Source organism: Chenopodium album, chromosome 4 (assembly GCF_948465745.1).
Source record: "Chenopodium album chromosome 4, dcCheAlbu1.1, whole genome shotgun sequence".
Lineage (NCBI taxonomy): Eukaryota > Viridiplantae > Streptophyta > Magnoliopsida > Caryophyllales > Amaranthaceae > Chenopodium > Chenopodium album.
The window spans coordinates 75857760-75881032 of NC_137837.1; the positions used below are offsets into that span (position 1 = coordinate 75857760).

A 23273-nucleotide genomic window follows, 5' to 3' on the forward strand; every position below is an offset into this window, starting at 1 on the left:
AACAAATATAGAACCAGAATGGATGATTTTGTGTCTATTACCGGTTCTTCCTCTCGAATTGAGACCGATCATTCAGCTAGATGGAGGTAAATTAATGAGTTTGGTTTTTTAACAATTATACTTTAGCATTGACCGAGTAATTTAAAAATGAAAGATAAACGTCACGAAAATCTAATTAACGCCCGCAAAATAATGTAAAATTGCGTACTTCAATAGATGACTTTTAAGTAGCTACAATATAATTAAGGAAAATGCTATAAATAGCCCTTAGGGCTACATATAAGCATTAAATTTACACTTAAAAATCGTAAAAAGTTAAGAAATCATAAAAATATAAACACTAATTACACTGATTTACGCGTGTTTTTGTCATGAATTCCTAATTTTATACAATTTTCGAGAGTGTATTTAATGCTTATATATATAGCCCTTAGGATACATATAACATTACCCTATAATTAAATCTAATCACAAACATTCGTTATGTTGCCTAAAATAAATTGTTAATATAGATTAATTTTTATTTTTTCAAAAAATATTGATGAAATAAAAAGGTTCACAATTTACAGTTTCTTTTGTTTACAGTAGGTTTGCTCCTAGATCATATTCGAATTATTCCAATTTATCTCAAATCAATTAAGGCTAAAACCTCTTAGTTCCCCAACCATTATGATGAAAGCTATTATGCAGGTGTATGTTAAGGCTAAAACCATTCAGTTCCTCAAGCTTTACAATGTAAGCTATTGTGCAGGTGTATGTAATCTGAATCTTTACGAATGGACTATACCACTGCACATTCGATTCTGAAATATTCCCATAATTAACATTTAACAATACTCTGATTCAACCCCAATTCTTCAACAATGAGTTTCATCAATTCTAATTTCATTAATTCATTATTCTTACATTCCTCAACAATTACCTCATTTTGAGACTCCATTAAAACAACTCCAAAAGCTTACAAAAATGATTTTTTTTTTTTTAATAAAGGGGGAACCGTCCAGTTTTTTCGAACCACATAAACTAAAATGCCTAGTTTTTTCGCCCAAAATTTTCGAAAAACCAAACGGTAGTTCGAAAATACTAGGCGTTAAAGCCTAAGTTGTTCGAATATTTTGAGTGGTTCAACCCAATTCCAGAAAATAAAATTAAAAAAACCTTTGGGAGGGTAATTTTTTTAATATTTGAGGGTAAATTTGTAAAATATATTTATTTTGTGGGTGTTAATTGGAGATTCGAAGACAATATTTAACAATTTTTTTTTTTTTTTTGAAACAACCCATTATTATCTTATGTATGTACGATTATCTTAATTAATATAAGAATTTGTGTTTGGGAAAAGATATATTGTATCTTTTATTTAATTATATATTTTATGCATTGCCGGATGAGGTTTGTAATCAGATAAATTTAAGATATTTTGTAGGAATTTATTGATAAAACAATGTTTTTGTTTGAGGTGAGGAAATCTAAATTTTCTTATAAACAAGGTCTCTTTTACCAGTTCTATTTCATATTTTGATATTAGTTTTTCCAGTATATAAAACCCCAATTGTGCTCCTGTTCCAATTCATCAGAAAATCAATTTTCCGTAAGTATAGACTCTACTATTATGTCCTTTTATCCTTTCATATTTCTGTTTTTATTTTTCTGATAGTATATATATACTTGTAAAGTTGTAATCTCTGCTTTCTGATTTCCATAATAATTCTTTAATCTACACGCAGAGAATTGACAATGGCCGAGGTTGAACAGGTAGACAGGATTAGCGATTTGCCGGATGCCCTCCTCTTGGAAATCTTATCGTTTTTGTCGACCAAAGAAGCTGTTGCTACTAGCATATTGTCTAAAAGATGGAAATTTGTTTGGACTCAAGTCCCTGTGCTAAACTTTTCGACTTCTGGTTCTGTTTCTGTCTACTATTTCAACGCGTTTATTGATAGAGTCTTGATCTGTAATGATACACAATCATTACGGCTGTTTCAGCTTAAATGCACCTGTCGGAGAACTGTCAATGCCCTCCGATATTATTCATGGATTAGGAATATAATGCGACGGGATGTTGTTGAGATAGATCTTAATTTAAGGAGGGGAAACCTACCATCAGGGATTTTTTCGAATGAGAAACTTATGGTGCTAAAATTGACAGATTTCGATTCCCCTTTTCGGAATTCAATTCATCTACCAAATCTGTTAACCCTACACTTGACAAGAATCAAATTTTCAGATGATTTTTCATTTGATGATATCTTGATGAGGTTGCCTCGACTCGAAGAATTAATTATTCGGGATTGCTTCGGAGTGCAAAATATATGTATTCGTTCTTCTTCTATAAAGAGATTGAATCTCTTTGACCTAGAAGATGAAATAGGTACAACAGTAGCTGCTCCAAGTCTTGAATATCTTTGTATCGACCAATTTTTATTAGACTGCAAGTTTGACAACATGCCCTCTTTAGTTGAAGCTAGACTTCACATATACCGCAGTGATTATTTCCGTGAAAAAGTGTTTAAATTCCTTCAACAAGTTTCTAATAACTTGATGACTTTAGAATTACAAGTTGATATAACAGAGGTATGAGCTAATAATAATATTACTACTTATGGGGATGCCCCAATTACTCATACATTTTCGTAAATAAATAAACAACTTTATTTAATTGTGGAGCTCACAATAATGAAAAAGTTGTTGATTTATTCACGAAAATACTCCATGGGAAATAAATTTCGTTTCTTAGTATGAGCTACAGGGAATTTCCCTTTCTTTTTAAAACTTTTTTCTCTGTCAATATATAATGACATTTCTATCTTTAACTTTAGGTATCTCTTGGAGGTGATGAGCATGATCAAATGCCGTTGTTTCCACACTTGAAACATTTGGTCGTAAAAGGTCGCAACTGTCGTTTAATCAAATGCTCAAAATTATCATGGCGGTATCTTGTGTTATGGATTTTGCAGCGTGCTCCTAATCTCGTGTCTCTTGATTACTCAGTAAAATCTAATGTATGCTATTGTAGTCCAGTACTTGCTACTTATTTGCCAAAATTTCGAATACCAACACTTGAAGTTGTCAACATCAGCTTGTTTGAATGGGGAAATGCTGATAAGAGAGTGCTGGAATATCTGTTAAAAAATGCCGTAAATTTGAAGGTGTTGACAATCAATTTGAAGGGTAGGGTTTATGGAACAACAATTGCTGCAATTACAAGGATATTCAATGTTCCGAGGGCTTCATCTGTATGTAAGCTTGTAATTTCTCATCAGAGATAATGTCTTACTTCTTACTTTTTAATAACAAACTAGTAGGTTTGCTAGCTATCTAATTCACTGCTATTTTGGCTTTGCTGAAAATGTTATGAATTTCTCAATTGTTGAAATTATCATGTTTTGAAGTTTAATTTCTCAAATGTCTTAAAACATACTTGCCAATGCAAAACTTCAACGCTTGCCAATGCAAAACTTCAACGATTAATAACTTTAATTCTCTCCATAAGTAAAAATTATAAAAGTTATATATTATGATAGTATTTCTTGAAACGAATTAAAAAATATCCAACATGAACATGTTTTTCCTTACAAATTATTCACAAAAGACGGTCAAAGGAGGAGTGGTGAATAATATAAAAGTCAAAACGGGTCAAGTAAAAAAAAACGGGGAAATATAGGTTTTATTTTCAAAGTTATTCTGAACTTAAGGCAATTTGTTACCTGCATTTAGTACTTGGTATCCAAATTTTGGACTACCCAAAGCATACATATTTTCTTAAAATTGCCTTTATTTATTTATTATTATTATAATTACATATTGGCTCTTTGTAATCCCAATTCTAGCCGATGTATGTGCATCTAATGTATTTGCTCTCAGTATCACTACCTATACAAGTTGTTTCAATATAAATAAAAGTTATCTTTGTTTTATTGATAAAGGTAGGATATGTTCACTTCAAGATATAACAGAGATTTGGTTAAATAATTTAAGTTTCATAATTTTTTTTTTTTTTTTTGAGGAATCGTTAGGACGCACTTAAATTAAATCATATTTTCCACCAAAGTTAACACACTTTGGGGAAAAGTAATCCTACAAACTAGTTCATTGTTTTCACCAGTGTCTCATATTGCATCTAGCTATTAAATGGACCACCGTATTCCCTATATGTTTCACATGAACCGAAACATCAAAAATATCATATCAAATGACAAAGAAAGCTTATAAATGTCATCGATCAATAAGCAAAATAGCTTAGAGAACGGCCTTTTGTACTGTTGTTGATCCTTTTTGTGACATTGAGAGAGTCACTTTCAACCCAAACTTTGCCATACCCCAGCCTCCTTACAACTTGCAGTCCACATCGCAAAGCTGCTGCTTCAGCAAGGTCGACTTCCCATTCCTCTATGAATTTACGAACTGCAGCAACCAGAAGTTCTCCCTGAATGTTTATCAAAAACAATTAAAGTTTGTTAAAATAATTGTCTTTCAACAAAAAAAAGGGTGGAATGAACGTAGCGTAACCTAAGTTAAAATCAACCATAACAATATTATATATATATATATATATATATATATATATATATATATATATATATATATATATATATATATATATATATATATAGTTGGAACAATATTATTCTTATAAAAATTATCTTATGGTATATTTACACTATTTAAAGTTTAATAGTTTTTTAAAAAAATTTAAAGTTAAAAAGTTATCCCAAATTAATTGAAAATTATCCTAAAATTGCTTGATGTTAAAAGTTGTTGCTTGTATAGTTGTATGTAAAAGGTTAAATCCTCGTTAAAAAAAAAAAAGTTTGAATCAATCTCATAGATGTTATAAAATAAGGAGGAAAGATGAGAGATTGAGAGAGAATTAATCTGTTCATATTATTCCATATGATAGGGGTATATATATACATAGAATAGAATATTATAAGTAGGGTTTGCTTAAATAAAATAAACCCTAGATCTAGAATATTCTGGAAGCATTTAAAGAGGATAATGGATATCCACACAATATTTTCATAACACTCCCCCTTGGATGTCCATTATCGAATATTGTGTCTCGTTAAAACCTTATTAGGAAAAACCCTGTGGGATAAAAACCTAATGAAGGAAAAAGAGTATAACATTCTTCGTAATACGCTCGAGATGCTGCCTCATTAAAAACCTTACCAGGAAAACCCAATTTGGGACAAAACCATGGTCAAGGGAAAAAGAGTGCAGCGCGTATTTTCTCCGGCCCCCTGATAAATACATAACTTGAGATCTTCTAGTGTCGCAACAATGAATCCAATATGTTGGATATCTTCTAATAAGTTGGTAAAATATCACTTGTTGATCTTCGACTCTCCTAAGCTGAAGTTGCATCTTCAATTCTTCAAGTCTTCACGTGAACATGTGAAGTGTCTTCATTTCACCATACATGTGTTTATCTCTAATATCATTATTTCAAATCTTTGTTTAATAGTTGATTTATAAATTAAACTTATGTGATTATGACTTCTTCTGGAAGTTGTTAATAATAGAAATTGATGATCATTATTTGATCAAACATTTATTAATAATCATTTGATCACAAAACTTGACATTATTAATGTCATTCTTCAATCTCATATGAATTATAACATATGTAAGTATATACATTGATCATGGTTCTTCTGGACCATAAGAAAACAGACTCACGCATAAGTATCCCGTTTCTTTAGAAGTTTCGTAATTAACTACACGATAATTTTTCTTCGAATACAAATTGTAAATCTGATCACTAACTCTTATATTCTCAAACTTCAGGTTGAGATGTCACTGATGTATTTACATAGACTTTTCAAGAGTTTGATAGTAATTGCATTATTCTAGAGACAAACTTTGTAGGGCTAGATATATAAATACGTCATATATAATAAGTTCTTCAGGAACTCTTCTTACATGATTCATAACGTGCAATTAAATAGGTGTCATCAATAATTTCATTACAATTATAAGCCCATTGGAATATAATATCTCTTTCTAATTTTTCATCAAAGTTGTAAATATGTCTTACTATACTTTGAATGAACATTCACATACACCACAACCATTGTAAGAAATTAATCCATGCAATATGAGATATATAAAACATGATAACATATTAAACAAATTATACAATGAGTAATGCATCTAACTTCCTACATATGCAATAAACAATTAACCTATGACTCACATGCACATGAATATAAGACTCAAAATGATGCAAGACACTGTACGGTGTGGATTTAAAAATCCATATTTCATTGGACTTCGGGTCCATGATAAACTTATGATCATTATCATTATGTCGACATCAAAATGTACATATATTTCAGATCCCTTACTCATTAGTCCATTCCATTATGCATATGCATATTATTCATCGGTTCCATTATGTATCGGTATTAAAAAATTCCTTTAACTTACATTCCGCATGCTATTTTACTATGATATCTGAATACATTTCTCATTGGTACCATCATAACTTTTCTTACATCATAGGCCATCTATTATAATAATTCAGATATCTATACCACTTTTAGGGTATTTCATACACAATGGTATTTATATACTATTACACTATAAGTGTCAACTGCACTATCTTGCTAAATATCATATCTATTAAACAAATCTTTATTTTGGAACCGGTCATATACAACCTACACTTCAGGTGTAGTGATTCAAGTACAATTGGCAAGATTTTATCTCAATGTATAAACATAATTAATATGACCAAAATGTATTTTCAATGCTATGCAACATGAGTCATAACTGAATACAAATCAAATCATAAATGTAGAACATATCTTGATAATATTTATACAAAAGTTGGCATATATATAACTTTTCAAATTATCATTATAGGGATCATAAATATTCTTTATTTATTTAATTTTTTTTTCGATTTTTCCAACTTTTGCTATTTCTTCTCCCCCAAAGTTGGTAAAATATCTCTTTTATAGGGACGTCTAATTCTATACCAACTTAGTATATAAATTTGCATTAAAATCCATTTCATTGGGAGGATCACAATCAAAATTCATCTCTTCCGGAGAACAATTTCGATGAAGAATCATTTATTCATTAACTTTATATTTCATGTGTATTTATTATTAAATTTTCAATAATATTTTCTCTTCTGGAGATCAATGTCAATGGGGAGACATATGTTGTGCAGTTGTACATTTTTCTTTCTTCTCCAATTTAATATGTGCTGACATATAATAGCCCCAATCAAAAAAACTGTTATACAAGCATAAATCACTTGCTCGTAATTCTAGTAGGTGATGATCTTCTGGATCGTTAAAGACTTAAATAATGTATTCGGTGAGCTTCTGATAACTTGATAGTTGACAATAATATATAAGTTATTTTGGTAAACTTCTGGTCAGCCATTACTCCTTTATCATCCATTACTCCTTTATATAAAAAAAATCAAAACATATTAAATCTTGAAATTTTCATCAATACAAATTATTATAACTCACAATCCAAATATAACTCAATCTCAATATTACGTCTTGTCATTCAATTCATTTTATATATTTAACATTGAGAAAGCGTCAGCACATTATCAAATGAAACTTCAGGTTTCCATTACGGGTAATTATTATTAAACCCGGATGGCCTAATTTAATTATCACATCCAATCACTTCTCTAAATTTGAACTCTAGTCAGTTTTCAACACTAGTGATCACTTTATTAAACTTACTATATGCATGGCCATGAATGTCATGTGATTTTAGAACACCAACATGTGTTTCTTTATACAATTGGCAAGACAATCAATTAATATTTTATCCAATAATTACTCATATTCTACTGGAGTTTAAACTATAAACTTGTCAATAGTGACTCCTTTCCTTTTCAAAAATACTTAATTATCTTTAGAACCAATTAATTTATCACGCGTCAAGCATGCTATAGATTAATCAACAATTGATGTTGTACTCTTAGGACATTAGCGCATTTACAACTAGTATATGATAAATGTCATTTGTTTATATCCATCTTCAGGATGGTATCATTTCAAAATATTTAATGAACATGTGGTCACTTTTATTAAATAAATCGTTGATATTTAAGTTATTGTATGTATCAAACTGACCATCCAACAACCTTTAAAATCCTTGCAACTTTTAAGCCATAAATTCTTTTGGCAATGTCATGTATCAAGTAACATGTTCCTTTTAGCAAAAACATGCTTATATAAAATTATACTTATCATGTTCCTCATGCCCAATTACATTCATCTTAAAAAAAACAAAACCTCTTATATTTATGGGCATAATAAAACGTTGATTATGTATAGTTTCTCACAATGTCATGTTTAATTACTTGAACAACACACTTTTTGCTATATATTTAATTAATTAAGGAACTTCAAGTCCATATGTACGAGAATATATACCAATCCATCTACATTTTTCAGAAAGAGAAGGTAAAAATAAGACATGACATAATCAGTTCGAGCTTTAATCAAAACATACCTTGTTCGATCCACTCAACTATACTAGACAAATTAAAATTAATCTTTGGAAACATAAGTAAACATGACATTGTGTTTATAGAATCACGTTAGTATATAGTGGAAATCTAAGCAATATGCTTTAGTTTTGTAGATCATGCACATTTCTTTGTATTATCCTTAAGGGTTTTGAGCCATTTATATATTCAAGCTAGTGTGAATACTTTTATTAATATAAGGAACTTCAGGTCCGCACATCATATTCAATTTACATTCATTCCAATAATCAAACTTCAAGTAGGTACATAATACTATAATTGAATGAAAAGGTAAAAATATGAAAACCTACTACTTCACGCTTTAATAAAAACATACTTGAATCGATTGAATCAACTATACTGTCAGATCGATCAATTATATCAATATATTGCCTGATATAGCTTAATTAGAAAATAGAAACAAGCACATAAGCAACCAATATTAACACGTTCACGTTAGTGGAAAACCACATGGTTCATATCATACTTGAAATATAAAAACATAATTCAATACATAAATTATACATAGTTTCACATGTGCCTTAGGCTTACTTCGACATTCAAGGCATTAGACATGGGTAAATAATTGCTAAATCAAACCATTCATATTTGCTATCAAGCATAGAGAAATAACCAAACTCATTTACGGATAGGAAAAGTAATACCAAAATCTAGCAAATATATGTACTACAAGTTCATGAAAACCATACGTTCATAAAATTAACCTCAATAATAATTTTAAATACCTTTTAGATTCAAACTAAACAAAACTCATAGTCAAAACAAAACTACTAATTAGTTATTCTGCATCAAATCCAACTATTCCCAAATTGCTCATTGAACTCCAGGAATAATAAAAATACGAAAATTTGGGAAACAATATAAACATATTATGTAAAGGCTTAAAATTAACAATAACAGAATAGTTGAGAATGAACTTTCCTGATATCAAAATCTTTCCCATTATAAAAACCAGCCTTATCATCAAATTCATGTTGTTAACGTCATCTGCTAGCATGTAACTCATGAAAACGTCAAAGAAAAGAAAATAAAGTATAGCAATAATTCAAGATAAACAAACCAATGCAACCAAAAAATAATACGAGAGTTTTTTGTATTTAAATAAAGCGGCACTACCATTAACATTCCAAATTATTAATACCGTGAGACTACTTGTACTAGTCCCAAATTAATTAATTGGGAATGATATGACATTCTTGAAACGTGTGATTTCATTATTAAAAGATCAAAACCCATTATCAAAATTAATCTCATACTAATTTCTTCCCAAGATGCGACATAACAAGATAATAATTAGAGCTTTGGTGCTGATAACGTGTTATAAAATAAGGGGGAAAGATGAGAGATTGAGAGAGAATTAATCTGTTCATATTATTCCATATGATAGGGGTATATGTATACATAGAATATTATAAGTAGGGTTTGCTTAGATAAAATAAACCCTAGATCTAGAATATTCTGGAAGCATACAAAGAGGATAATGGATATCCACACAATATTTTCATAACAATAGATCAATTATAATAATATTATTTCAAAAAAAATTCTTATTTCTAAAAATTTCCTAATTATATATAAAAAAAAAAAAAAAAAAAAAAAACCCGACCTGACTAGTACACCTTCTAATCTTCTATAGAAAACCCAAATAATCATAAAATCATGGGGTGTAATTAGTTTCAAAACTTCGTGTATTAGGATTTAAGGTTGTCCTTTATTTATTAGATTAGTCCCTGCGGTGCACGATTTTAACAAAAAAAAAATTGCAGTATAGAACTACAAATACAAATAATCTTTTCAAATTTGTTACTATATAAATTCATGAAGGTGAAAATCCTAATATAATATTTTTATACTTGTATTTCATAAGTATGTATAAATAAATAGCTTTAATTTCTTGTTAAAAATGATCAAACATTTATAATAAATTGATAGATAAAATCATAAGCCTATGTAGTTAATGATCAAACATTTATAATAAATTGATAGATAAAATCATAAGCCTATGTAGTTAATGAAATACTTATAATAATTCAACAATGCTTTCTATGTAGCCAACTTTAAATTAATTAACACAACATCCAAATTGATGAATAACCAAAACCCTTTGATGTAGGAGCTGTAAAGACTCAGTAAAATCAAAATACTGAGTCAAAATTTCATAACTATCAATCATAATTTTTTTAATGCATAATTTAGAAGAAAATATGTATCACTAAAAATAAATTATATTTAAATATTATCATGCAAAGACAAATTAGATAATTAAAAATAGATAGTTGAAAATTGAATTCCAAATTTCTAGAGTAAAATTGTTGAAAGATTATACTTAGCTTCTTATGAAATATCAAAAATTAAAAAAAAAATGACATCATCAAAGCTTTTAAGCGGGGGAAAAATTTAATAGAAAAGTAACACGTGTACAATTTTGAAGAGAGATGATGTCAATTGTGATGTCAGCGGTTGCTACTTTAGTATTAGTTATAGAAGATAGATAGATAGATTGTTTTTTATTTTATTTTTTCAAAGACAGGTTTCTTATTTGGCAATTCCTCCATCTAATGCTGGAGCTTTGATATTAATTTACAGGTACGTATTTTATATAATACCCGATTATTTTGATTCTTTGATTAATTGCCCCCATAACTTCGATTTCCTTTTTTCTGTTGAATTTCTGTAATTTCACTCTATTATTTGGTTTATAAAAATATATTGCTAACTTGTTAGGGTAAATAGATACAAAGTATATGCTTCTTCCAGCATTTGAACTCACAATTTACATCATACACCTTCAAATCGAACAAACTCGTCGTCTCGTCATGAATTCACATATTAAACAACACGCTCATGTTGTTATGATTTGTTAAGACTTGTATCATGTATAACTAATGGGCCGGTGTTAAGCCCTAATCTCTACTCTTAGGTTGAATAAATATATTGTGCATGCATACTGTAATACAATACACAGAAAATCATTCTCTCTAATTATCCTCTCTAATTTGACATGATTGTATTATAGTTTAACTATTCTTTTTTTTTTTTTTTAGGGTAAATCATAGAGAAGTAACAATGGCGGAGATTGATGAACATTTAGATAGGATTAGTAATTTACCGGATCCAATTCTATCCTTAATCTTATCGTTTTTGCCAACCAAACAAGCTGTTGTATCTATCGTGTTGTCTAAGAGATGGCAAGGTATTTGGACTGAAGTCCCAGCACTCGACTTGGATGTCATTAATCTGAGCAACGAATCCAATTCGACGTTTGTTGATAGAGTCTTGATTCTTAATGTTGCACCTTTTTTACACCAGTTTAAGCTAAGTTGCTGCTTAACCAAGACGATCAAAGAGTTCCATATTTGTTCATGGATTATGAATGCAATAAGACGTGATATATTTGAGATGGATCTATCGTTTGATATAGCTTATAGTGGGAGGCCTATGCTACTAGCGGCAATGATTTTGGTGTGCGAAAAGCTTAAGGTGTTAAAGCTGAAATCTTGGACCCTTCCTTTAACACCTTTAGTTCATCTACCAAGTCTTGTAGCACTCCACCTTGATCATATAAGCTTTGTAGACGAGTCAACGTTGGAGTATCTCTTGTCGCGGTTACCTTGTCTTGAAGAAGTAACTAGTTGTGATTAAGTATAGTAGAACAATGCCAACTTTACGCGTCTGTTCTTCTTCTCTTAAGTGTCTAAAGAGATTGAGTATCATCAAAGTCATACACGACCCATTTCTACAAGACATCCAAAGGAAGATCATCTTAGCTACTCCAAGTCTTAAATATCTTTGTATGAATGATGATATTTCGGACTATGAATTTGAGTCCATGCCCTCTTTAGTTGAAGCAAGATTTGAGATCGGACCCTCTTATGATATGCACGAAGAAGTGATGAGTGTGTCTAAAGTGGTTAGCTTACTTTCGCAAATTTCCAATGTAAAGAGACTGAATATAGATGCTTCGACAAGGATGGAGATGTCCTCAACAAGCTTTGATCAACCCCTCTTCTTTCCAAACTTGACTCATTTAATTGTGAGCCGGTGTTTCAACTTCACGAATTACCCAAACTTTTGGTGGTATCTAGTGTTATGGATTCTGCAACATGCTCCTAATATCACCTCTTTCGATTATTGGGTAAGTAATTAATGGGGATGCCCCAGTTTCTCATAGTGAGAAACAATTTGTTTCTCACGTGATATTTTCGTAAATAAACCAACAACAATAATGAAAAAGTTGTTGATTTATTCAAGAAAATGCCCCATAAAAAACAAATTTCGTTTCTCAATATGAGAAACAGGGAATTTCCCGTAATTAAGTGCCAATTCTTATTTGGTTATGATGCTGACAGTATAATTTATTTATTATGCATGACTTACATGTTATTTTTCTTGAATTTCAGTGCACAGGTCGTGTATTTTACGAGGAGAATGACAAACACCTACTCGTAATTTCAACTTCTGTGAACAAGAATGATCTGATACCAACCCTGAAAGTGGTTGCCATTCACTTGTTTGATGGAGCGAAATCTGATACCTTACTGATTGAATATCTGTTAAAGAATGCGACTCTCTTGCAGGCGCCCAGAATCACTTTGAGAAGTCCGGTTAGTGTACGAGCAACGGATGCTATTACTAGTAGTGCTGTCAAATTTCAAACCGAAACCGACCGACCCAAATGAGAACCGAACCGATTAAAAACCGATTTTGTAAAATCGAAAACCGACTCGAACCGTATTTAAGTAAACCCGGAACCGAACCGATTCGAATAATGTCAAACCGTATAAGAATCGAACCCGTTAACAAACCGAACAAGTTCTAAACCGAACTGAAATCAAACCGAACCGAAAAAGAACCGAACCGTTTCTAACCCAAAACCGTTTCCAACCCGAAACCGTTTGAACCGAGGTAAAAACCGTTTACACCGAACCGTTAACAAACTGCAACCCGTTTGCACCGAACCGTTTATAAACCGAACCACTTACAAACCGAACCGTCTGTAATTTCGATGTCACAATAACTCATCAAATCATGATTATGACACATCAATTAGATGATTGAATAAGAAGCAGCTAATAATGTGATAGTAAAACAATAATAATTCATTAATACACTAAACTTTTATAATCTACGTTACTTTGTAATAAACTAGTAAGATCAGTATGACTAAACTTGAAATAACATGATATGTATTTTTGAAATCAATGAGAATTTGTATATAATATAATGCCTAATGCCTAAATATGAAGTGATGAAGTCTCGGCTTGATATAAAACTTGTTAACCAGCAAAAGGTTAGCAAGTACTATGAAATTTCAAACCAAAATCGTTTAACTTCCTAAATCCAAACGACCCGATTAAAAACCGACTTTTTGAAATAAAAAACCTTTCCGAACCATAATTTAGTAAACGTGAAATGGAACTGATTCGAATAACGTTAAACTGTATAAAAGGCAAACCCGTTAACAAACCGAACCAAAATAAAATTGAATCGAAAAAGAACCGAACCGTTTCTAACTCGAAACTGTTTCCAACCCGAAACTGTTTGAACCGGTATAAAAACCGTTTACACTGAACCATTAACAAACTGCAACCCGGCTGCACCGAACCGTTTACTTCCCGAGCCGTTTACAACCCGAACCGAATTAAAACCGCTCAAGAATAAACCGAAACCGAATCGAACCGATAACTATTTAAACCGAACTGAAACCGACCCTTGAGACACTTAAACCGATTTCAAACCGACCCGATTTAATACCGGACCGATTTTAAACCGAACCGAATCCGAACTGTCAAACCGTTTTGACAGTGCTAATTACTAGGCTAAACTTGTTTACTGCGTCAAATGTAGACAACCAACTTTAAGCTTAGCTTACTGTCAAATGTAGGCAACAAGCTTTTGTGCTAGCTACTGAAATGCTTTCAGGATTATACTTTCTACTAAAATAATCGTGTTTTATTGAACATGTTATCAGGATTTGCTTCGGCTGTTATTCTTCATGGGATTACGGGAAATTCCCTGTTTCTCATGGTGGGAAACGAAATTTGTTTGGCATTTTCGTGAATAAATCAACAACTTTTTCATTATTGTGGGCTCCACAGTTGAATAAAGTTGTTGGTTTATTTACGAAAATGCCACGTGAGAAACAAAATGAGAAACCGGGGCATCCTCATTCTTCATTTCTGTTCCCTCCTTGAACTCGTGTCTATAACTATTACGGAGTAGTTTGTGCTATGAATCTTTCATCATTCAACGAATGAACTCTGAACATGTATTCATGTAAAATTACGATGTTTTTACTCGACTCTTCAGTTTGCTTGCACTAAGTTGGAATCTTTGTACTGTTGTGTATGTAAGCTTCTGGTTTTGATTGAATGATCAAGCTTAAGCATATTAAATGAAAGAATAAATTGCTAATAAGTTTTTACATGTTTGTTTTTTTTTTTAAAATAATTGCAATGAACAGAGGAATTAGTAACTTTTGACTATGCAATTTAAGGAATAGATTTAAGAAAGTAATCAGAACTAGATTCCTATTTAATCAAACAAACTTGTGTAATCATATAAACTTAAACACTGGAATCTTGCTACAAGTGGTTTAATTATTTGGTTTTTACATGTTTGGTTATCAAGGTTTCAGAAATTTTCAGTCTTTAGTATCTTGAGTTTTTATATACCCTCTATTTCATTCATCTTATTATGTTTCGAATATTATAATAGAACATATTTTATATTATTTAAACATGTTTTATTCGAACGGAAATATGCATTCTTTTTTTATCTTTTCATTTACTCCTATTAAACATGTTCTTTATTTATCAAATCTTCATAAATTTTTAATTTTATTAAATGAAATTAAATATAAGAAGTATTACTGATTAAAGTTATACATTAAAGATTCACACAAGACACAAATATGCCTAAACAATGGGTTTTTTATAACGGATTTTTCACTATATACCACTAATTTTAGCTCAATTCATCAGATACCATAAAAAACTTTCTAATGCACCATATATCATTCAGTTTAACAAAAATGTCACAACATGCCATTAATGACTAACGAATGTTAATACCGCTAGTCATTAAGGTTAATAATGTCACGGGACCTAACCTAGTTTTATCTATTGTTTTTTAATTTTACCGGATGGACATGTTATTTTCTCACTTATGATATTCAGCTTGTACATAATATTGCTAATTTGCCATGGCCCAAAAGCTATGAAATTGGACCTTCTCTTTTCCATGTGAAGGATTACAAATAATGTTAAACTAATTTTTTGGTGGGAAATCTTTAATTTAATTTTAAATTTCAAATGAAATTTTAATACTAGTATCAAACTCTCCATCCTTATCTCTCGGTTTCTTAAAGCGCCATTATCATTTGTCAGTCTCAAAGTTCTTCAAATTCGTCAGTTCTTCATCTACTTCTGCACAATTTAAGGTACTGCAATTCAAATTATTATAAACAGTTCTGCTTTTTAATTTCGATTTCAATTTCAATTAACTTTCTCGTTTATTGATTTGGAATGCGAAAAACCTAGGTTAGTTCTGATTCAATAATTCATATTGCTGCGAATTCTATGCTTTAGAATCTCGTAATTTATGCATTGCACTTTAAATTGGTAGTTGATCAATGATCAATGTTTATCTTAGGGATTGTCCATGCCCAAATTTACAAATTTCATTGAATTTGCTGCAAATTACATTGTTAATCTCATACTTAAAATTGTTACTTAGGTTTTCATAATTTCATGTATGTTATTAATGTTAAATGTACTTTTATTTTTATGTTTACTGGACTGCTTATCGCTTATGTAGTGATGTAGTGATCGAGTTAATTTTGGATTATTAGTCATACACTCATACTCCATGATTTTTTGTGTATTGATGGAAGTAAAATTGAATCAGTAAGAATGAATGATACTCGAATTGTGCATATTGATGCACGAAATGAAAACGAGCAATTATGTGTTGCAAACTTGCAGTTCTGCGTTACTGTTCTGTTTTGGGCATCGAATAGCTCCTTGTAATCACAATTTATAAAGAGTAATACTCCGTTTTACAAACTCATGTTTATGCAGAGACATGATTCAGTCTAAGCATCAGTCACCTTCGAAGCTAGATGCAGTTGTCGACTCTGAATCTTTAGATCGGATTAGTGGATTACCTGACAAACTCCTGTGTCATATCTTGGCATTTCTGCCAACAAGAAGTGCTGTAGCTACTACTGTATTATCCAAGAGATGGAATCTTGTTTGGATGAATATTCCTGTCCTCGATTTCACTGAGCTGCCATCTTCAATGATAAAGTCGGACAAGACAGACATTGTCTTCAACAAAGAGCAATATGCTAGTTTTAAGAATTATGTGAACAGGATTCTACTCCTTAATGGTGCCCCGTGTATAGAACGTGTCCACTTTGAGGTCTATGAGGAGTTTGCTCGTTCACACTTCAAGGAATGGATGTTAGTTTTAGCTAGGCGCTATGTTCAGGAGTTTTTTCTTACTTCTAAAGATCTTGTGGTTGATTTAAGTTCATCCTTTTTACTTGCTAAAGAGAAGCTTGTTGTCTTAAATCTAGAAGGCTATATTGAGCTCTCCTTACCGTCTTCAGTCCATCTTCCCTGCCTTCAGTACCTTTCTCTTACAAACATCATTTTTGTAGATGAGCATGATCCTTTGACTAGCCTCTTATCCGGTTGTCCTGTCCTTGAAACGCTGAATATTGATCATTGTGAGGGACCTGAAAAGTTTTCAGTGTCATCTTCTTCAGTCAAAACACTCAGAATTTTATCACTGAATCACAAAAAAGAAGCAATCCTCATTAAAGCACCAAATCTGGAAGTCCTTCACCTATCGATTGGGATCAAGCAATCTGTGATGGATGATCTACCATCGCTGGTTGAAGCAAGACTTGATATTTGGACTTCAAGTGTCAGATGGATTAAGCTTCTACAGAGCATTTGTTACACAAATACTTTGGTTCTATATCGGATCATTCTAGATGTAAGTGCTTTTGATTAAGTGTATTGTTTGGATTCGTATATTCTTGTATATATTCTGATGCAGGGTAATTCCAGGACTCCTAGGTAATTTCTGCCTGCATGCTTAGATCAGGATTAGTGTCTGACTCTTTTGATTATTGAATAAAGATTGTTAGTTGCTTCAAAAACAAGGCCAATAACATAATATTCTCTGCTTTTATGTATTTGCAATTTTTGCCTCTGATTCTCATTTCATAAAATGGCCTGAAACCTTTGGAGATTCTTCTATTATTATAAGCTTGAGTTTGCAGGGATCTAGTGCTCTTATCAAGATGCCGACTTTCCAAAATCTGACATGCTTGGAAGTAGGACTTACTGCCTGGTCGATTGTGCTACAAATTCTTAGACATGCTCCTAATCTTGCATCTTTCATTATACACAAGGTATATTAGCTGACCTCATACAAATCCTCTGTGTTGCATGCTTATGATTTCTTTGCTGGATTAGTTATTTCTGATAATATTTATTCATTTTCTAAATTGATTATTCCTGATTGTTGAAATGGCTGTTATGTTGTTGACAGTTGATGTTTGATTGGCCTGATATCAAGCCAGAAAAAAAGGGGCTATGCCTGGAACGAATTGAGTTCTATGGCTTTGATGTGGATGAAGGTTTTAAAGTGGTAACATATTTCTTACGCAGCAGCATGCTACTCAAGGAGTTCAAAATCTATACAAGGAAATCACTAGATTCAGTGACAGAGAATGACATTCTGAAAATGCTGTTGAAGGTCCCTAGGGCCTCAAATCAATGTGAAATCACTGTTGTCAATGAAGATTATAACTGTCAGTCTGAGGACAGTGACACTGAATTGGAGTCAGACAGCGAATCAGAGTACGCAGACTCAAGGTAAAGGATTTGCAGATTTAATTGACTCCTTTTATTTCCTCTACTTTAATCTTCATAAATTTATAATAATGTACTACCATATGACAATGCCATCTAATTTCTTAAAATTACAGTTCTGATGATTAAGGTGTCTAATGAGGATTCATACATGTGACATTTATGCATTGTCACAACTCACAAGGGTATAAAACTTCAGCTGACCAATGAAAGCTGCTGAATTTGCAAATTTTATCAGTATTTGAAGACAGTCCTTTCCAGAAGTTCATTCGGTGTTCATCTAATTATTAATCAGCAGATTTTCCTTTCTGCAAATTCGGGATTCTGCCTTCCTGTTGTATTGGAGCTGAAGATCACTGGTAGTGTCTGTCAAAACTCAAAACATTTGTAATAAACTAATAATGTAACATGGTTTTACTCTTGTCTGGTGTTTTCTTCTTCTCTGGCCTAAAAGGTTAGAACTTATGATTACTACTATATGTCAGATCGGATTTTATTGATAATTGGTAATAATATCTCAAATGGTGCCCCAACATGATTAAGATAATTTTTTGACACCTTATTAGACACTTGCATAACTTTTTACTCAATAGTTTTAGCCATTGATTTATTAAAATTGATCTTAATTTAACTTGCTATCAACCAGAGTATCATTCAATCTGATAACAATTTAAATACCAGTAAAATGAAAATAATGTTTATTTTCCATTTTTCCGTACCTTGAAAAATCAAATTCATTACTCCGTATTGTTAATCATTCACCGGTGTCAATAATATCCCCTCAGTCTATACATTTATTTATTATTAATACATATACACCACAACACCAGTGAAAGTCAGAATGCACCAATATTAAGCTTTTCATGTGTCTGTAAGTTCAATGAACTTAACCTCAGAAGTCCTATCAAATAATCTCTTCAAATGGTTCAAAGTACTACGATTTCCAATGCTCTCATTTATCAAGAACAATGAATCCAGTTACACAATTGCACAAGAAGTTGTCGTCATTGGCAAAGCTCGGTTAGTTTATAAGGAAACAGTGACGAGTAACTCGAATGATAATTTGAAATAGTCTGCCTATTCTCAGCATTATTATGCCAACCTCCATGTAATAGTGGAGCTTTAGATATTAAGAATATCAACCACCATACTAATAGAGGTACTTCATTACTGTACAGTACACCCCCCCAATTTGAATGAATATGTTTTTCTTATGTTATATTGAATTATTTTTGTATGTAAAGATTGCCATGCTTATGTAAATGTTAAATCTGAATATTTCATTATCCGAGAATTTGGCTACTTATAATACCTCTTTATAGAAGTATATTCTTTGGTGTAATCTATTCTTTTTTTTTTTTTCTTATTATCCTGCTGTCTCATTATTGTTTTGAAGATCTAGTGCATTATTGTAGATGTCGTATGTATAATTTTTCATCATTTACAAATGATACTTTCTCCGTTCTTTGTTATTTGCAATGTTTCTGAAATTTTCCTTTATTTCGTGAATTGTAGATGGGTCTTATCAGTGTTATATTAACGGTTGTGATATAATTATATTGCTATTAATGTAAATATACTTCACTAACTGTGTGTTCTTGCATCAAAGTGTTAGTGCAGACATGGCGCTTGAGCCAAAGCGCGGCAATAAACCATTGGACCCAGCAGCAATAGATCGGATCAGTAATTTACCTAGAAAACTTCTCTGTCGAATTTTGGCATTTCTCCCAACAAGATGTGCTGTAGCTACTACCATATTATCAAAGGAATGGAATTATGTTTGGACTGAGATTCCTGTCCTCGATTTCACTGATCTGCCCTCTTCTATGATTAGTACAGAGACTGTCTTTAACCAAGAGCAGTATGTTAGCTTCAGAAACTTTATAAACAGGACCCTTCTCCTTAATCGTACCCCATGTTTAGAACGCGTCCATTTAGAGTCCTATAAGGGGTTTTCCGTAGTTCATTTTGTTGAATGGATTTCAGTTATAACTAGGCTCTTTGTTCAAGAGCTTAGTCTTACTAATAAGCATTTCCCGATCATTATGTCCTTAGCCCGTTTTACGAATATTGAAAAGCTTGTTGTCTTAAACCTAAAAGGCTTTGCTCTTACCTTGCCGACTTCACTCAATCTTGCCTGCCTTCAGCGCCTTTCTCTAACCGAAGTCACATTTCCAGAAGAGGATAATCCTTTAACTAGGCTGTTATCTAGTTGTCCTGTGCTCGATGTGCTGAATATTGATAACTGCAAGGGGATTGAAAATTTTTCTGTGTGTTCCTCTTCAGTCAAGACACTAAGTCTTTCTGCAGTGGATTATGAGAAGAAAGCAATCGCTCTCAATACACCAAATCTCAAAGTCCTTCACCTATCAATTGGGATCAAGCATTCTTTCGTGACTGATCTATCATCTCTGGTTGAAGTTAGGCTAAATATTCGGACTTCAAGTGTTAGATGGATTAACCTTCTTCAGAAATTCTGTTACACACAGACCCTTGTCCTCTACCAGATTATATTAGATGTAAGTGTTGTCAGATGGATCAACATTTATTTAGACAATCTCTTTATGGTTGTAAGTTCTTTAAACAAAGCAAAGAAGTTTGATAGTTCATTCTATGCTACATTTTATTTTCGCCTTTTTGATATGTATCTAACACTACCTTTTATTTTCAGGGTTCAATTGCTCTGTATAGGATTCCAATAATTGAGAATTTAACACACTTGGAAGTTGGATTTACTGCTTGGTCAACTGTACTGCAAATCCTAAGACGTGCTCCAAATCTTGCATCTTTTATCATACACAAGGTATAATATGTAGCTTCTTGTTCTACACTTGTCATAGACAATTGTGTTTTTTTTTTCCATATTGATTCTTGAATGATTGTACTATGACCTCGTTATATGTGTTGTCTGCAGCTGATGTTTGATTGGCCTGATATTAAACTAGAAACAAAAGGATTGCCCCTGAAGAAAATCGAGTATTATGGATTTGATGTGGATGAAGGTTTTGAAGTTATTAAATATTTCTTAGGCAGCAGCATGCTGCTTAAGGAGCTTAAAATTTATACGCGCAGATCACAAGATTCAGTGACAGAGGTTAACATTCTGAAAACGCTGTTAATGATCCCTAGGGCCTCAAATCAATGTGAAATAACTGTTATCACTGAAGATTATAACTGTGAGTCTGAGGATAGTGATACTGAAATGGAAGAGTTGGACAGTGATTCAGACGACGTGACAAGGTAAAGGATGTACAGATTTATCTGACACTTGCTTTTTAAAATCTTATTGATTTCACTTATATATCAAATTTATATGATAATAACACCCAATGTTGAAATTGCTGCAGTCTTGAAGATGAAAATTTTGACTATTTGACTAGTCAGAATTCCAGAATTTTTAGCTCTGTGAAGTGGTGATGATTTGAAGACTGAAGAAGATTATATTTCTGCAAGACTTTTATGTGGATTCAGTAATCTCTCAAATGGTTTTCCTCCTACTCAGGTTTTTTGGAACAATTAATGAAAGCATGAATATATTTGGTAATTTATGTTTGGTATTTTTATTTTGTAGTAGTGGTCCGTTGTTGGGATCCTTTTAACAGATCCAAGAAAAGTACAACTGAAATTTGTAGTACGTTTGGTGATGACCTTATTATCAGAAAAAGTTTCTATTTTCAGATGTTATTATACTCCATATGTTATATGTAAGGATGAAATTTCTTCAATAAGAAATACGGAATATCAAATTAAGTTTTGAATGCATTAGCAAGACCCTTATTATGTAATCAGTGATCTGCATCTTGCATAGCTGTATGGATCTTTATCTATCACCCTAAAACTGCAGCAGTTCTCAAGATATATTCCGCTATTTTCACTTGCTCTTTACACCCACAAAACTCATAAGAGTTTGATAACCTCAAGATTGCACAATATGCACTTTGGTGTAGAATTTGGGAATATGGATTCCTGGAACTCATGCAGCAATTTAGCAGATTAGAAATTTATAAGAGGGCTAATATATACATAGCACTAAAAATATTCATCCTTAATAGTTATTATTACATTCAAACACAAGCAAACATTATCGAGCCCAAAGACTTATTGGGTAGTTGTGTTTGTGCAACACCAAGCCACCAACCATGCCAAGTTCGGAGTATGATACAGCATATGCAGAGCAAACAGGTCAAGTTGTGTAATACTGGCAACTGATAAGGGCACACATATTCAAGGGACTGTGGCAAAGATATAAAAGTATAATGTATGGAGCAAAAATTTACAATAGTTACGACGTACAAAGTAAAATTTTATGATTGTTTTACTACTATATAATTGCAAAATCTTCAAGCCCAAAATTTGCTGAAGAAGCTCGAGAATTCCAGCTCCAGACTTATCACCTTTCACTTGTTTGCTAGCATAAATGTCAGATTTGTTCAATGACTTAATATCCTTGATTCTACAGACTGAGAGTTCATTTGTTGAAGATGTTTGGTGCTTGGATGAATATATCTTGCTCCTCTGACGTCTGTCTTGGATGGAATACTAAGTTATTGAGTTCCTGACCAATTATGGAGTACTAATTTCTAAGCCTTTGCGGTCCGATTACAGAATTACGAAGCACAGGGCAAAGTTACACCTAATTGTAGAGAGGCCTATAATTCTTTCTGAAATAGTAATGGCTGATCATTTTTGCTGTTTCTCTAAATTAATTCGTGAGGGATGACCAGGTGGTATAACTCTGATTTTAAGTTATCATGGTGTTGTTTGATTGAATTAACGATATTAAGCTCGAAGAAAAGAGCTATCTCATGAGGGATGATCATTGTCAATAAGATAACTATGATTTTGATAAT

The 23273-nt window shown here is 31.9% G+C and overlaps 5 protein-coding genes across 5 annotated transcripts; all 5 read left to right on the forward strand.

The window, feature by feature from the left end:
• Nucleotides 1-18: 18 nt before the first annotated feature.
• On the forward strand, nt 19-3269 carry LOC145628188 (F-box/LRR-repeat protein At3g26922-like). The gene is made up of 3 exons (XM_081680498.1): nt 19-86; nt 1728-2574; nt 2820-3269. Exons 1-3 carry the CDS (start codon nt 19-21, stop codon nt 3267-3269), a joined length of 1365 nt encoding a protein of 454 aa, XP_081536624.1.
• An 8330-nt stretch (nt 3270-11599) lies between these two features.
• LOC145628189 (FBD-associated F-box protein At5g56370-like) lies at nt 11600-12175 on the forward strand. Its single transcript, XM_081680499.1, has one exon. It carries the CDS (start codon nt 11600-11602, stop codon nt 12173-12175), a length of 576 nt encoding a protein of 191 aa, XP_081536625.1.
• A 13-nt stretch (nt 12176-12188) lies between these two features.
• On the forward strand, nt 12189-16270 carry LOC145628190 (F-box/LRR-repeat protein At3g62440-like). The gene is made up of 3 exons (XM_081680500.1): nt 12189-12668; nt 12934-13137; nt 16187-16270. The coding sequence occupies exons 1-3, from the start codon at nt 12189-12191 to the stop codon at nt 16268-16270; spliced, it is 768 nt and encodes a 255-aa protein (XP_081536626.1).
• Nucleotides 16271-16446: 176 nt separating this feature from the next.
• LOC145628191 (F-box/FBD/LRR-repeat protein At4g26340-like) lies at nt 16447-19977 on the forward strand. Its single transcript, XM_081680501.1, has 7 exons — nt 16447-16559; nt 16615-17539; nt 17829-17960; nt 18101-18426; nt 18554-18608; nt 18662-18787; nt 19939-19977. Exons 1-7 carry the CDS (start codon nt 16447-16449, stop codon nt 19975-19977), a joined length of 1716 nt encoding a protein of 571 aa, XP_081536627.1.
• Nucleotides 19978-20045: 68 nt separating this feature from the next.
• Nucleotides 20046-22420, forward strand: LOC145628192 (F-box/LRR-repeat protein At4g14103-like). The gene is made up of 6 exons (XM_081680502.1): nt 20046-20993; nt 21095-21226; nt 21338-21663; nt 21771-21836; nt 21926-21977; nt 22232-22420. The coding sequence occupies exons 1-6, from the start codon at nt 20046-20048 to the stop codon at nt 22418-22420; spliced, it is 1713 nt and encodes a 570-aa protein (XP_081536628.1).
• The last annotated feature ends 853 nt before the right edge of the window (nt 22421-23273 follow it).

Coding starts and splice junctions, on each gene's coding strand:
- LOC145628188 (XM_081680498.1), top strand. CDS start 19: ATGGATGATTTTGTGTCTATTACCGGTTCTTCCTCTCGAATTGAGACC. Junction 87..1,727: donor GATCATTCAGCTAGATGGAG/GTAAATTAATGA, acceptor ATCTACACGCAG/AGAATTGACAATGGCCGAGG. Junction 2,575..2,819: donor TACAAGTTGATATAACAGAG/GTATGAGCTAAT, acceptor CTTTAACTTTAG/GTATCTCTTGGAGGTGATGA.
- LOC145628189 (XM_081680499.1), top strand. CDS start 11,600: ATGGCGGAGATTGATGAACATTTAGATAGGATTAGTAATTTACCGGAT.
- LOC145628190 (XM_081680500.1), top strand. CDS start 12,189: ATGCCAACTTTACGCGTCTGTTCTTCTTCTCTTAAGTGTCTAAAGAGA. Junction 12,669..12,933: donor TCACCTCTTTCGATTATTGG/GTAAGTAATTAA, acceptor CTTGAATTTCAG/TGCACAGGTCGTGTATTTTA. Junction 13,138..16,186: donor GAATCACTTTGAGAAGTCCG/GTTAGTGTACGA, acceptor TGTTTATCTTAG/GGATTGTCCATGCCCAAATT.
- LOC145628191 (XM_081680501.1), top strand. CDS start 16,447: ATGAATGATACTCGAATTGTGCATATTGATGCACGAAATGAAAACGAG. Junction 17,961..18,100: donor CATCTTTCATTATACACAAG/GTATATTAGCTG, acceptor TGTTGTTGACAG/TTGATGTTTGATTGGCCTGA. Junction 18,609..18,661: donor CATTGTCACAACTCACAAGG/GTATAAAACTTC, acceptor AAATTTTATCAG/TATTTGAAGACAGTCCTTTC.
- LOC145628192 (XM_081680502.1), top strand. CDS start 20,046: ATGGCGCTTGAGCCAAAGCGCGGCAATAAACCATTGGACCCAGCAGCA. Junction 21,227..21,337: donor CATCTTTTATCATACACAAG/GTATAATATGTA, acceptor TGTTGTCTGCAG/CTGATGTTTGATTGGCCTGA. Junction 21,664..21,770: donor GATTCAGACGACGTGACAAG/GTAAAGGATGTA, acceptor AAATTGCTGCAG/TCTTGAAGATGAAAATTTTG.